Genomic DNA, 16,487 nt, shown 5'->3' with positions numbered 1-16,487 from the left:
TACCAGGCCAGTAGACTGTCTGCTGAGCTCTGCGTCAACATTTTTCGACCCCGAGGTGACCATCGTGGATCTGTCTGAGCACCATGGCTTGCATGCTTTGGGAAATGACGATTCTATCGAGTTTAAGAAGGATCCCCTCGACAACAGTTAACTCGTTCTTAACGTTGAAGAACTGGGGGCACTGCCCCTTTTGCCAGCCATGGGCAAGGTGTGCATCACGCGCTGCAGTAGAGGATCTTTGGCAGTTTCTTCGCGTATCTGGACAACTTGTTCATCAGTGGCTGGGAGGTTGCTGGCATACAACTGCACCTGTGCCTCGATGTGGCAAATGAAGTTGCCCGGTTCACATGGCGTGGTGATGGATCGGGATAGGGCATCCGCAACGATCAGCTCCTTGCCCGGTATGTAGACGAGTTCGAAGTCATATCGGCGGAGACGAAGAAGAATTCACTGCAGCCGAGGTGTCATGTCACTTAAATCCTTCTGGATTATGTGGACTAAAGGCCTGTGGTCTGTTTCCACCGTGAACTTCGGCAGACCGTATACGTAGTCATGAAACTTGACTATTCCTGTTAGGAGACCCAGACACTCCTTTTCGATCTGGGCATACCGTTGTTCGGTCGGAGTCATGGTCCTGGAGGCATATGCCACTGGAGCCCAGGACGCTGGAGGAGCACCACCCCAATGCCGTCCTGGCTTGCGTCTGTGGATATCTTGGTATCCTTGGTTGGGTCAAAGAACGCCAGTACTGGGGCTGTGGTGAGCTTCGCCTTCAGCTCAAGCCACTCCGCTTGATGTGCGGGAAGCCACAGGAACACTGTTGACTTTTTAACGAGATGCCGGAGGGCCGTGGTGTGGGATGCCATGTTGGGAATGAATTTTCCGAGAAAATTTACCATTTCGAGGAAGCGAAGGACCGCCTTTTTTGTCCTCTGGTGTCTTCATGGCATTGATTGCCAGCACCTTGTCGGCGTCAGGGTGCACACCTTGCTGTGAAATGTGGTCACCTAAAAACTTGACAGCAGACCGCCCAAACGAGCATTTGGACCTGTTGAGCTGGAGGCGATTTTCATGAATCCTCTGGAAAACCTGTTTGAGGCGAGCAATGTGATCCTCGGGCGTCGTGGACCAGATGATCACGTCGTCCACATAGACTCGCACCCCCTCGCTGCCCTCCATCGTTTGCTCCATTTTGCGATGTAATACTTCGGAAGCTGATATGATACCAAAAGGCATGCGGTTGTAGCAATACCTGCCGAATGGAGTGGTAAAAGTGCACAGCTTCCAACTGGACTCGTCCAGCTGAATTTGCCAGAAGGCACAGGAGGCGTCCAACTTGGTAAAGAATTTGGCGTGAGCCATCTCACAGGTCAATTCTTCATGCTTCGGGATTGGGTAATGCTCTCGCATGATGTTTGCGATTCAGGTCTTTGGGATCAATGCAAATGCGGAGTTCGCCAGAGGGTTTCTTGACGCAGACCATGGAGCTGACCTAGTCTGTGGGTTCCGTGACCTTTGAAATGATGCCCTGGTCTTGGAGCTCTTGTAGCTGCGTTTTCAAACAATCCTTGAGAGGAGCCGGCACCCGGTGTGGTGCATGGATGACTGGGGTGGCATTCTGCTTGAGCAATATCTTGTAGCGATATGGGAGCATGCCCATCCCATCAAACACACTGTGGTATTGTGTGAGAATGTCATCTATCTCCGCCTGGAGATTTGCATTGGGCGAGGCCGTCGCCGGTGTCGAGGACATGGCATGAACTCGCTGTACCAGATTTAAGAGTTTGCATGCGCGAGCACCGAGCAGGGATGCCTCGTCAGGCTGGATGATCTCGAATCTCAATGTCGCCTTGATTGCCTTAAGAGAGACACCTAGCGGACACGACCCACTGGCAGCTATGGCATTGGCATTGTAGTCAAGGAGCTGGCAGGCTGGTGGAAGAATGCTAGGTTGGTGTCGGATGCTGTTGAGGTCTGACTGTGATATGAGGTTCGCAGACGCGCCAGTGTCCAATTTAAATCGGATGCGAGACTGGTTGACCGTGATGACGGCACACCACTCGTTGTCAGGATCCACACTGAGGATCGAAAAGTGGTTGGCAGGCGTGGTAGAGACCAACTCGCGTGTTATGATGATGCCTACCTGACATGGAGACTCGAGGCAGTCAGCATCGGGGTCCGCTGGGCTGTCTGGATCAGAATCCTGCATGCCTTGTTGTACGCAGTGGACACGTCTGTGCTGCAGCTGGGATCGCTGGCTGTTTGGTGGAGCGGACCTGCAGAAGGCCGCTTAGTGGCAAGTCTTTCCACACTGTAGACATCGCCTGCCTTTGGCTGGACATTGCCGCTTTAAATGGGCGGAGCCACAATTCGGACACGTCATGACGCTGACGTCAGCACGTTCTGTGCGCCATCGCACATGTGCAGTGTGTCGGCCGACGTTCGCGCATGCGCCTCGGGGTCTTCGGCCTCATCATCCACACGGTCGTGGCGCGCATGCGTGGGGACCCGAGAAAAGTGCGCGAAATGGCCACTTTCCTCGATGCTCAGGCCTTGCATTTTTGCTATGGCCTGCACCCTTTCTGCCTCATGGGAGGCCAGTGTTGCAGTTTCTGCCGCCCTGATGCCGGAGTCGTGATTTCTGTCATGCTCACGGACAACACACTTATCGATGGCGGTGGAGAGGGTCAGCTGTTTGATTTTGAGGAGCTGCTCCCGCAGGGAGTTGGGCTGGACCCCGAAAACGATCTGATCTCGCTAGAATGGGGAGATGGGTCAAGGAGTGAAAAGGTTCATCCTTACCCTGAAGCCTCTTTTGGAAGATGTACTGTTCAAAGCTCTCATTCACCTCAATGTTGCAGTTGCTGTCGAATTTCAGCAGAACTGTCTTGAACGTTGTCTTGTCTACGCCATCGGCAAATGTAAGCGAGTTATAGATGTGGATGGCGTGATCCCCCGCAGTCGACCGGAACAGCACGATCTTTCTGGCATCTGATGCTGCCTTGAGGTTGGAGGCCTCGATGTACAGGAGGAACTTTTGTTTGAAGACTTTCCAATTGGCGCCGAGGTTGCCGGAGATCCGGAGTTGCAAAGGAGGCTGGATGTTTTCCATGAGGCCGGATGGCTGCTTGCTGGTCGTTGCAGATGCACTCGAGGTAGGTTCATTAGGATTAATAGCACTCTGGTACAATGATGTGTTAAGTAAGTTGGTTCAACGTTGACTGCCACTGGATGCAGTGAAACTAGAAACCGGCTTCTGACACAGGAGATGGTCCAACACTGTTTTATTGAACTTCCTGATTGCTGTACATAGTCTGCTGTGAGTTGACACTCTATCAATCTAACTGATAACTTCCTATGGCTTGACCAGACTAACTCTCTACCACATGGTGATAGTGCTCACTGGCTTGTGCACTCTTACTATCTCAGTAGCTGTGTCCTGTAGAGAGAGGGAGAGTCTTAATGCCCTGTGTGCTTTATAGTGGTGGTGTCCTGTCTGGTGATTGGTTGTTATGTGTCGTGTGTGTTCATGGGTTATCCTGTGTGTCAATCACTGCCTGTCTGCATCTCATTATATACCAGTGGATATTATGACACGGACGCCGATATCGCGTTCGGCGAACGGCCGGAGACTCCCATTTCCTGACTGAATCGGGGGCGGTGCTGCTTTTGCGATGTTCCGCCCCCTCCAAAGCTCTGGGAGTCCGCCATGCGCCGTATTGACGGCCTCAGGCCAATGCCTGAGGCCCGCCCCCCCGATGTACCTCCCCCGACCGCCCGGGCTCCCGATGGCGCGGGACACGTGTGGCCTCATTCGTCGGGAACTCAGCGTGGCAGCTGCGGACTAAGTCCAGCGCAGCCACAGCCGGGGAGAGCTGATCCCCGGGCAGGGGGGGGACATTATTTGGCGCTGGGGTCACTGGGGGGGACCATTTCGCGGGCCGGTTCCGCAGGCGGCCTCCGCCATGAAGCACGTGTAGCCGCTGCAGGCCGCCGCCATGCGTATGCGCGGCCAAGGACCTGGCAATTCACCGGGGCGGGTCGGCAGCTAGAGCTGTGTGCTCTACGCTGCCGTCCTGCTAGGCCCCAGCGAAACGGGGAATTGCGCCAGTTTTCCTGGCGTAAAATGCCACCGTTCCCCCGCTGACGTGGGGACATAGCCCCAGAATTGAAGAATCCAGCTCCCGAACCTTTATTCTCTTTTAGCCTGCTAATTTGTCAAGTATTTTCTTCTTTTGTATGCCAATTGTATTGATATTCTTTTTAAGCTCATCCTCTTGTGTAGTATCTGTTATGTTCTTCAGGGAACTGAGGCAAAATAGGTATTCAATATGTCTGTCATTTCTGCATTGCCTGTTACTTTACCTTACTCATCTTTCAGTAGTCCTATCACTCATCTTTCAGCAGTCCTATCACAACTTAATTTTCTTTTGTTATTATGTGTCGTGTCCTTTATAGCATTATCCATAAATGACATTTTCTTGTCTGAACAGACATATTTTTAGCAGTACAATGTGATGAACTTGTTTGATAGGAATGAGCAGGATAAAGATTTAACATAAAATTAAGCATAAAAAATATTGTCCAGAGTAATTTGCAGCTGATTTATGTTGGGCCATTCTTGGCTTCACATTTGGGCGTGATCAGTCAGAGCGTCGGAAACCCCACACTATCGAACAAGACTCTTCCCATTCGGGTGGCACAGGAAGGTGGGGCACGTGGATGGGCTGGTGCCTCCGATGGGAGACTCCAGTGCAGTTGGTGGGCGGAAGGATATGGGAGCGAAAGGAGGTCTTCAGCCTGGATGGGGCCCAGCAAATACACAGTCCATACTCTTGCCCTGGGAAGACTGCACCGATGGAAAGCAGGCGCTGGTATGCAAGGTCTTCAGGCCAGAAGGGGCCCAGCCAATACACAAGTCAATATTACCACTCTGCGACGACCACACCGATGGATGCACGCGTCCTCCCTGCCGAAAGAAGCCGCTGGTGTGTGAGGTCTTTAGCCCGGGAGGTCTCAGCAAACAAGAGTCCCATTTTCTGCACTAAACCCTTCCAGCTGGCAGTGCCACCTGGACACCTTGGCAGCACCAGACTGGTACCCATGCTGGCAGTGTCAGGGTGCCAGGCTGGTGCCCCAAGTGGCACCAGCAGTGCCAGGGTGCCACCCTGCCCAGAGTGCAAGCACCTGGGGGCCTCCGATTCCCTGGGAGACCTCAATGAGTGCCATTCCGTCTTGTCCCTGTTTGTGGAGACCAGCACTGAACAGCGCTCACGTGACGTCTCCATGGCGACAGGGTCAGATCCCAATGCCTTGGGTAGACTGTGGGAGGGTGTTAGAGTGAGACTAGCTGTCTCGCTCTAATATGCAGATTTCCTAAAAAGTAATCTGCCCATAATGGGCGGGATTCACATTGCAACGTCTCACAAGATTGTCCGGCGTATACCTGGCCTTTCGGGCGTAACGCAACCGGTTGATCGTGCCCATTTTATTGATCGAGTAACCACCGCAACTTGCATTATTCTCAAATGGTATTTCCTATGATTAGAATTAGTATCTCACGTTAGCTGGGTTTCCACAAATATTTGTAATGTAAGGAGTGTTTGATAAAATAATTAGGTATTCAGGGCGGCACGTGGCACCCCCACAACCCAAAGATGTGCAAGTTAGATGGATTGGCTACTCGAAATTGCCCCTTAATTGGGAAACAAAATAATTGCGTACTCTAAATTTATTAAAAAAAATAAAACAAAAAAAAAGTCATCATAGAGCGGCAGTGGTTCTGCAAGTTCATCATCATCGAATTTACAGTGCAGAAGGAGGCCATTCGGCCCATCGAGTCTGCACCGGCTCTTGGAAAGAGCACCCTACCCAAGGTCAGCACCTCCACCCTATCCCCATAACCCAGTAACCCCACCCAACACTAAGGGCAATTTTGGACACTAAGGGCAATTTATCATGGCCAATCCACCTAACCTGCACATCTTTGGGTTGTGGGAGCGAAACCCATGCAGACACGGGGAGAATGTGCAAACTCCTCACGGACAGTGACCCAGAGCCGGGAACAAACCAGGGACCTCGGCGCCGTGAGGCGGCAGTGCTATGCACTGCACCACCGTGCTGCTCTTCGTATAAATAGATATCTTAACATTATCCCATAAGAATACCCAATGACGAGGGCAGCACGGTAACATTGTGGATAGCACAATTGCTTCACAGCTCCAGGATCCCAGGTTCGATTCCGGCTTGGGTCATTGTCTGTGCGGAGTTTGCACATCCTCCCAGTGTGTGCGTGGGTTTCCTCCAGGTGCTCCGGTTTCCTCCCACAATCCAAGCTAGGTGGATTGGCCACACTAAATTGCTCCTTAATTGGATAAAAATGAATTGGATATTCCAAATTAAAAAAAAAAAAAGATATATATTTATACGCAAACTATTGAATCTGCAAAACATTTGGACTGTTACAAATCGATATTTATCCAGAGAGTTCCCACCTGTGCATTTTCAAATGGATATTTATCAAAGGAATCATTTCTCTACATAACATTGCAAATGAGTATTTGCAGAGGGTTCTTTCTTATAATCTTTTTTGAATTCTTTGAGGGGATGTGGATGTTACTGGCAAGGCCAGGATTTGTCGCCCATTCCTAATTGCCTTTTATTGTAATCAATCAAGTGTGCTGAAAAGGTAAGTTTAATATGGTTTATTTCCTACTCCCAGTAAGGACATACAATGGTAAATAGCACCCAAGTCCCAGCCTGGCCAGCTCTTATCTCGGGGATTTAATGAACCCCGCTGTTGCACCCTTCAGGGGAGCTCGTATTCCATGAGCCCCATGTGGGGGAAATCAATTGAGTTGTCCCCGTGGGCCTGATAGGGGTTATAACCCGTCCCTCTCTCTCTACCCCAAAGTCTGCAAGCTCCTCTGCAATAGAGGGTAGAGGAGGCTGACTTCTCCACTTCGACGGTTGTGTCTCCGGCTGTTGAGGGGCTGGGGCGGGGGGTGGAAGCACTGTAGCATGTTGGGGAATGTCATTTTCGCACCGATTATCGGGGGGGGGGCATTTTGTGATCATTCCCTGGTGAGGCTGTCATCCGAAACCGTGGATGCCTGAGCATCCATGTCGGATTCGGAGTCCTTCACTTTGCGCTTCTCAGTCTCAGAGCCCCTAGGGGACGTCGCCTCGAAACCCCCTTGTGCCGGGCAGGCGGGACCACAGGAGTGTTCATCCGGTAGGGTCGGACCTGATACCTAAAGCCGGCTCATCCGGTAGGGTCGGTCCCGATGTTGGCTCCCTGCTTTGAATGCGGTCCATATTCTTTCACCACATCCGCTCCCGTGTTTTTATCATGTAAGATACCGGTCCCGTTCATTTCACCACAGTCTCTGGTATCCACCGGGCACCGTCTCCAAAGTTCTGTGCCCTAGTCGAAAACCTCTGTGCTACGTCCGTTTGCTTCCATACTGTCTCTGGAGATTGTGCCTCCATTCCATTTTCCCGCTAATATCAGGGAGTGTCAGGCCAAGGCGGGTTCTCAGCATCCGGCCCATCAGCAGTTCCGCTGGTGTCACTCCGGTCGTTGTGTGGCATGGTATGGTAGCTGAACAAAAAACACTGCAACCTTGTCTCCACGGCTCCCGTGACCTGTTTCCTCATGCTCTTCTTGAACGTCTGCATCGCTCGTTCAGCCAGACCGTTTGAGGAAGTGTGGTCTGGGGTGGCCCGGATGTGCTTTACCCTGCTTGACTTTGAAGTGTACAAACGCCTCGCTAGCAAACGTGGTAACATTGTCTGTGACCAATACCTCCAGGACGCCATGGGTACTGAATGAGAGGCGTAGCTTCTCAATGGTGAGATGCAGCTGTCGTCTCGATGTTCGGCAGCGCCACCTGCAGTTCTGTTTTTGTCCTCCTCGCCAATATTGTCAATGTGGAGTGGAGTCCCGAAAAGTGGTTTATTTCCTCCTCACAGTAAGACAAAAAGCACCCCGAGTCCCAGCTAGGACCAGCCTAAGACGCCAGCTCCCTTTGGGCCGCCTTTTATCTTGGGGATTTAATGAGCCCACTGTCGGGCCTCCACCCCTCAGTGGAGGAGCACCACTGGGAGATCGATTGGATCGTCTCTGTGGGTCTCGTGGGGATCAAAGCACCTTTGAATTGAGTAGGTTGCTGGGTCGTTTCAGAGGACAGTCAACCACATCACCTGTTGTGCTGGAGTCACATGGAGGCCAGACCAGGTAAGCTGGCAGATTGCCTTCAAAAGGCACGAGTGAACCAAATGTTTTTTACGACATTTGATGGTTTCATGGTCTTTAGATTCCAGGTTTATTAACTGAATATAAATACCACCTGCTGCAGTGGTGGGATATGAACACGCGTCCCAAAGCATTAGCCTGGACCCTGGTGACATTACCACTTTGCCACTGCTTCCCCTATAACTATGGGCACTATCGCAGTACACTTCTTCTTGTATTTATGCAGCTGGGTGTGTATCCAGTTAGTTTCTTTTTCTATCGTTACAGAATGGTATTTACCTCCGGAATCCCTCCTTGTATCATTCCAGTTAGGAACCATTACAGAGGGATGTTTATCCAGACAATTCCATCGCAGATGGTTTTTATCCAGAAAGTTTCTTATTGTATTGTGGGTTCCTCCTTGTATCATTACCAATACTTACTATTACATTTTTGTATTGTTCCCCTACATATCCCACTTTTGTGTCATTGGCTATATCTATCACTAATTTTGAAAATCCTCTGGGCTTTGCCTGCTCAAATCCAGATAAATATATTTGTGGATCAGGAACAGCGATACCTGGGGTTTAAGTTCACAGATATCTGAAGCTGGCAAAAGTTGTTAAAACAGTTTATTAAAAAAAAGTATACAGGACAGTAGAGGCGTAGAGTACAAAAGCAAGGACGTAATGCCAAACTTTTGAGTCGGGGCTTGGTGACAAGGCAAGTGAGTGACAATCGGGGAGTGAGGGAGCAAGAGATTAGTGTACATATTTATATGCACGGATTCAATGATTATATATGTTAAATCAAGCTCCCATACTCTAATGACATGCTGTCTGTTGCTGTAACAGTGGGGTTAAGGTTGAGGCTTATCAATTGAACATAGAATCCTTGCTGTTATATTCTAACTTATTGGACTATATTAGATGCATCTATGCAGTCTCATTTTTGGTATGTAAATTTACAGTATAACCTGGTGGCATACTAACCTCCCAGTCGTAAGTTTGTGGGTTTGAACTCCGTTCCAGAGAATTCAACGCGCAATCAAGACTGAAACTCCCGGCATTACTTATGGAGTAATGCACTGTTGGACATCTTTTAAATGTGATGTTAAAACGAGGCTTTTATCTGATATTTTGGGTGGACATGCAAGATTCCACACCACCATTGTATCAAAGGGCTGTGGAGCTTTCCTTGTGTCCTGGCTGGCATTTACCGTGCCACAGTCAAAAACTGAATAACTGGCCAGCATTGGGAATTTGCTGTGCCCAAATTAGCTTCCAATTGTGCCTAACGTAGAACCGTGACTATGCTTTAAAAGTAATTTAATGGCTGTAAAAGTATTGCATTCTATGGTCAAAAAGGTGACCTATAAATTCAAGTACATTTTTTTTTCTTCATTACTTTCTTAATCAAAATGTCAACAAAGATAATTCTCTTATGCTGGCTTTCAACTCCTGCTTTCAACTCCTAATTGATCATTGAAATAGTCACTTATTAAGTGGCAAAATACCACCTTAATTTTGATGCCTTCAGTCTGTCTGTTGGCTATAAGAAAATTATTCTCAGCTGTGTCATTACTTTGAAGATACAGTGAAACAAACAACATCCACAACTATGGGGGTAATGTTCACCTTTTCTTTATCCAGAAAAACAATACGGATCAAGTTTGTCCCACAGAGAGTAACAGAGAATCATCTTCACAGTTGAGAGTATGTCCTCGACTCTTCTCGGTTTTAAAGTACCTTCTTCTAATGCTTGTGATTCCACCATTCCTTAATTATGCATCTTTACAAAGAGAAGGAACATTACTTCAGCCTCAAGGTGAGATTTTATATACTCTTGCACCTATAAGCTAATCTGTCCACTGAAAGTATTTATTACCTGTGGGTGTTCAAATGAGGTTGCACTGTAGAAATAAATAATTACCCCAATTCACATGTTGTAATTAGAACTAATGTTATGTAAGTTGAGGCAAACGTTTGTCCAGATTCATGTTCTGGAACTAAGCATCATATCTGTGTACTGTTCCTGTTGGCTGTTTCGACTATCAATACCTATCTCGCATTTTATAATGAAAATATCGGGATACACATAATCGCACTCTCACATTGTGTGATTACAGCACAGAGGAATTTGCAATAAAAGTATACTTAAAAATGACAGAAATATATTTACAATAAAAATTTCAAAATGGAGAAGGATTGTGTCCGAGTTCCCTGCTCCACTTGTAACAAACCCTCATTCCGCTGGAGAATTGACTATTGTGCCGATTTCCTGCAAACGTTTTGACACGTTTGAAATGGAAACTATTTGTATAAATTTGTCAATCTTTATGCACTTCCTTGAATGGCCGCACTGTAGCATTATAGGCCTGTAACTTCCGAATCTCTCCCCCACCTCCCCTCTCCCCAATCCCGACGGATGCCTTCAGATAAGGATTGACTGGCATTTGTCCGGGAAGTTCAAACTTCCTTTGAGAAATTGCCCTGGACTAGGAACCATCTGACAATGAGATTTGCACCACAAACTTCAATGGTTCAGTAATTACCCAGGAAAAGTTAGATATAAAAAACTTCTAGCTTCTGGGTAACTGACCCACCCCGGCCCTCCATAGGACTCCCCAACTATCTGTCCCCACCCCCCACCCTTTGATTCGACCTTCACTGTTTAGCGTGTATGTACTCCTGTATTGTAATTTCACCAGATTGACATGCTATTATTAGGCATGCCCAGAGATGGGGGTTAGGTGGATACATGTTATACACGAGCTAGCAATGCCACAATCATAGAATTCTTACAGTGCAGAAGGGGGCCATTTGGTCCATGGTGTCTGCACCGGCCCTCTGAAGGAGCACTCTCGCTCTATCCCCAAAACCCCAATTTTTTTAGTATGGCCAATCCACCTGACCTACACATCTTTGGACTGTGGGAGGAAACCAGAGCACCCGGAGGAAACCTATGCAGACACTGGAGAAGGTGCAATCCACAGCCAGACAGTCCCTCAAGGCCAGATTTGGTGCTGTGAGGCAGGCACGCTAAGCACTGTCACCTTGCCGCCCTCAAAGCTCTCATTCCATTTCCAGCTGTAAGTCATGGTGAACAAGAAAACAAATAATGGGAGGAGGCGACTCCATGAATATACTCCGTGTTTGTGAAACCTAGCACGAGTGCAACATTCAAGGCTGAAATGTTTGCAGCCATCTTCAGCCAGAAGTGTTGAGCGAATTATCCATCTCCGCTTCCTTCTGAGATTCCCAGGGTCACAGATCCTGCTTTTCAGTCAATTGAATTTGTTCCCCATGATGACTGTCCTGGACATCATCCACACAGCATTTGACATCCAGCAGCTCTGGTAAAATTGAAGTCAGTGGGAATCAGGAGGAAAACCCTGCAATAGCTGATGTCACACCTGTAGGAAAGTTTAATTTTGATCACTATCTACAATTATATAGGGGCATTAGTCAAATAAACAAAGAATGTCAACCATTGGAGGATTAATTATTATTGCATACTATGGTATATAGTTAAATAGAAAAATAGAGAGCAATTTCTAAAGCAGAGAAGTTGGAGTTTGAGAGTTTCTATGCAGTACATGCCAATGGCTTTATCTTGAATTCTGGGACATTAGTTTATCACATGACTTCATCTCAGCATCACACTCAAATTTGACAAGGGAGAAAAATATATGGCCCTTAAGCTAGTGATGTAAAATGTTAATGTTGAACAATTATTGGTGTGGAACCACCCTCCTCCTCCCTAGAAATTATCAGCTCCGTTTTCTAAATTCAAATATCTATTGTGCAAAGGAAAAAAAAAGTGTCAAAACATTCAGCCTTGTACATTGTGATGTTTAAAAGACGTCACTTTCTTTCCCAGCATGAACCATCTTTGATTATATGTGTTTGGAATTAAGTTCTGTAATTAGTTTTTGTAATTTTAGAGTTCTTTTAAATTTTGATATCTGTTAGCTGAATGTGTCTAATAACTTTCAAGCATTGAGTTAATATGTGTTTTCTATAGACTTTGAGTAATTTCTGTAACTTTTTCTGTAAGTTTTTCAAAACTCTGCCGTATTTTTAATTGACTTTTACCAAGCACACTGTGTGGCAAAACAGTTGTCTCAGCAAAAACACGTTGATAAGTGCCTGTTTTAATAAGTTTTACAGAACATACTGATACCTATGTATCAGTTAGGCACCTGGAACAATGAATCCATATTCCCAGACATCATATGGTGTCTTCTCTCAAATAAAAGCAGTGTTAGGAAAACACAGGTAGCTATTTGTATTGGTAAACATTAGAACTAAACTAATAGTTTTAAAAGGGTTTAATTTCATATGTTTCTGTGCCTGGAAAGGTAAAACATATAGTTAGATTCATGCTGGACAAAGATTTTTGCATGCTTGGGGGTTGGTTTTAATTCAAACTGTGATTCTGTTGTGCTTGGAGAATGTTCCAGGTTGAAGAATAAACAAAAAAACATAAGCATGTGGTGGTTGCATGGCACGTGGGGCCTTGTAAGGCAGATGAGCTTTTACTGTTTAGTTGAACTAATTTGATTGCAGTTAGAGACATGCAGTGAGAGAGTAGGCAGATAATCCTCCCAAGTGAATGGCCACTCCTTGGATATGGAAATAGATAAATGGGTTGCTGTCTCGGTCGTTGGACAACAGGCATTCCGGAAAATGGCACCTGGGCCTAAAGGATACTAAGGCACAGCTGGCAACGTACACTGGAGAACTTTAACAATTATTGGGACAACGATGACCCCAGTTACCCATGGACAACAATCAATTTGACTGCCATTGGTACTGGTGCAGGGGCCCAAACCCAGTTTTCCGTGACTGTTTATAGAGACTCCGCCTAGATTGGCAACAGATCTTTAAAATAGGTACAGACAGATTGTAGGAGGTCCTGGGAAAATACCCGTAAGTCTTCCTGGAAGGTTTAGGGAAGATAAAAGGGCCACGGCTAAGACCGAAATATCCAACCCAAGTATTCCTGGGCCCGCCCAGTCCCAAATTCGTCCACCTGTCAAAAGTGCATGACGAGCGGAGCCGTCTAGAGAACTTGGAGATTATTCGCCCTGTCCAGTTTGCATAATAGGCGGCACCAGTGGTCCCAGTGCTGAAGCCAGACAGATTGTTGGCTTGTCCTGTTTAGACCTGTACACCATGTCGCACATGGAAGAGCCTTACGCGAAGTTGGCTAGGGGCCTTTCCGGATATGAGCCATGCGTATCTCCAGCTAGAGTTGTACTCGACGTCCAGAAAATATGTGACCATTAATACCCACAGTGGGAACACCAGGCTCCCATTTGGGATGTTGTCTGCATGTGCCATTTTCCAGCGGATTATGGAAACCTTTCTCAAAGGGCTCCACAGGTGGCTGTCCAGCTGGAGGACGTTTTGATTACAGGAGCCTCAGAGAAGGAAAACCGAGACAGCATAGAAGAGATCCTCCGCCGATTCTTGGAATTAGGTGTCCGCCTGAAAAGAGGAAAGTGCGTCTTCCGGGCAAGAGAAGTCCTTTACCTGGGATACCGGGTTGACAAAGATGGGTTACAACCGGTAGAAGTTAAAGTCTGAGCCATCAAACGGGCACCAACACCAGAGAATGCAACAGAGTTAAGGTCATTCTTAGGGCTTGCTAACTATTATGGAAAAGTTATTCCACATCTGGCAAGCATCCTGGTGCTTCTACATGTACTTTTAAAGAAGCACCAGAAATGGGCATATAAAGCATCACAAGAAGAGACATTTGCCAAATTAAAGCGCCATCTATTATCCTCCGGGCTACTAATGCATTATGACCCGTCAAAGCCACTGATGCTTACATGAAAAGCCTTCCCATGTGGCATCAGGGCAGTGTTGTCCCATCAGTGGGACGATGGGACAGAGCAGCCAATAGCCTACGCCTCAAGAACCTTAGGTGATGCAGGGTGCCATTACGATCAAATTGAAAAAGAAGGACTGGGTGTGATCTTTGCAGTTTAAAACCAGTCCGTCTATGGACATCATTTCGCAATAATCACGGACCACAAGCCCTTACTTTGACTCTGACTTTTCAAAGAAGACAAAGTGATCACGCCAATAGCTTCGGCCAGGATCCAGCGAAGGGCATTACTGTTGGCACAAATATATTTTTGAGCATCGCCCAGGCACACGCAGATGCCTTTAGCCAATTCCAAATGCTTATACAACCCACCCCACCCAATCCCCGCCAGTAGCAGACAAAGTTGTGTTGGCACTTAATTTTATGGCCATGTTGCCTGTCATGGCCTGAAATCCGTTTGTGGACTTGAAGGACTCTATGTTGGCACAACTGTGCCACGTCGTCCTACATGGGGGACTTGAGGGGAAACATCCAGAAGAACTGCGAGCATTCGCAACCAAGCACCAGGAACGTAGCGTAGAGGACGGCATTCTCCTGTGGCCTGTATGGTCGTCCCGTGCAAGGCCAAAAAAACATTTTGCAGCACTTGCACGGTGGACATCCGGGGATTTCCAAAATGAAGATGCGCACAGTGGACATCCGGGGATTTCCAAAATGAAGATGCTCGCTAGGAGCTATGTGTGGTGGCCAGGGCTCGATGTTGAGGGGTTGGTGGGGCAGAGCAGTGCGCGGCGTGCCAAGAACATAAAAAGCTCCCACCATCAGCCTCGCTTCAACCATGGGAGTGGTCGGGGTGCCCTTGGGTGTGATTGCACGCAGACGTCTCTGGGCCTTTCCTGGGGTCAGTGTTTCTGCTGTTGATCAATGCCCACTCAAATGGATGTACACTGGATGCCTTCCACCATGGAGAAGATATGCCAATTATTCAGCATTCATGGTATCCCAGAGGTGCTTGTCACTGATGATGACACCCCATCACAAGTGAGGAATTTCTGGGGTTTATACGGACGAATGGGATGAAGCATATTCAAACCACTCTGTGTCACCCTTCTTCGAATGGTCTGGCTGAGTGGGCAGTGCAAACCTTTAAAAGGGGCATGAAACAACAACCCACTGGGTCAGTTGAAACAAAACTGTCATGTTTTTAATTTTGATTATTAGACCACGCCGCACGTTACGACCGGTGTAGCGCCGGCGAAGCACCTAATGGGTCAACAGCTCTGAACCCGTTTAAGCTTGACATTTCCCAACCTTGCTGGGAAGGTGGGGAAGAAACAAGACTTTCTCAAGAGGTAGCATGACCACCGGCAAGCACAACAGAGGGTTCAAGCCATGAGACAGTGTATGTCCTGGATTTTGGAGACGGAGTCTGGTGGATACCGGGGATCATAGTGGAGAAGACAGGACCAGTTTCCTAATCAGTCAAAACCAGAGAACGGACTGCATGCAAACATATGGTCCATCTCAATGCCAGGGAACCTGCACCAGATGTAGCCCCACCTCAGCATCTCGTTCCCCTTGTCCACCATCCGTGAGCCAGGGAGCATAACTCTCCAGGGTTCAGGTTTGCATGAGATGGAAGACTGAATGGATAAAGTCTCCATAAGACATAGGTGCAGAATTAGGCCACTCGGCCCATTGGACGGCGGAGCAGACTTGATCATGGCTGATATTTTTCAATTCCCATTCTCCTGCCTTCTCCCCATAACTCCTGATCCCCTTATTAGTCAAGAACCTATCTATCTCTGTCTGAAAGACACTCAAATGATTTGGCCTTCACAGTCTTCTGCGGCAAAGAGTTCCACAGATTCACCACCCTCTGGCTGAAGAAATTCCTCCTCATCTCATTTTAATGGTTCGTCCCTTTAGTCTGAGGTTGTGTACTCTGGTTTCAGCTTTTCCTACTGGAAACATCCTCTCCATGTCTACTCTATCCTGGCCTTGTAGTATCCTGTAAATTTTAACAAGATTCCCCCCTCATCCGTCCAATCTCCAATGAGTACTGTACATTCTATGATTCTAGGAGTACAGACCCAGAGTCCTCAACTGTTTCTCATATGACAAGCTCTTCATTCCAGGAATCATTCCCCTGGACCCTTTCCAAGGCCAGCACATCCTTCCTTGGATACGGGGCCCAAATATGATCACAAATCTCCAAATGGGGTCTGACCAGAGCCGTATACAGCCTCAGAAGGCCATCCCTCTTTTCGACATGAATGCTAACATTGCAATTGCCTTCCCAACTGCTGACTGAACTTTCACATTAACCTTAAGAAAATCTTGAACAAGGACTCCCAAGTCCCTTTGTGCTTCTGATTTGCTAAGCATTTCCCCATTTAGAAAATAATCT

General features: G+C 47.5%; 1 protein-coding gene across 3 annotated transcripts in view; it reads left to right on the top strand.

The window, feature by feature from the left end:
- LOC140385261 (uncharacterized) overlaps positions 1 to 16,487 on the top strand; it is a 217,884-nt gene that overhangs the window by 6,645 nt on the left and 194,752 nt on the right. For all 3 annotated transcript variants that reach the window (XM_072467217.1, XM_072467216.1, XM_072467218.1), the window contains exon 2: positions 9,889 to 10,063. In XM_072467217.1, the coding sequence (XP_072323318.1) occupies positions 9,889 to 10,063 (175 nt within the window). The remainder of the gene's footprint in view (positions 1 to 9,888; positions 10,064 to 16,487) is intronic.

Source organism: Scyliorhinus torazame, chromosome 11 (genome assembly GCF_047496885.1).
Source record: "Scyliorhinus torazame isolate Kashiwa2021f chromosome 11, sScyTor2.1, whole genome shotgun sequence".
In the NCBI taxonomy this organism is placed as follows: Eukaryota; Metazoa; Chordata; class Chondrichthyes; order Carcharhiniformes; family Scyliorhinidae; genus Scyliorhinus; species Scyliorhinus torazame.
Note: the sequence above shows the minus strand (reverse complement) of the source record. Positions and strands in the feature narration are given on the sequence as shown.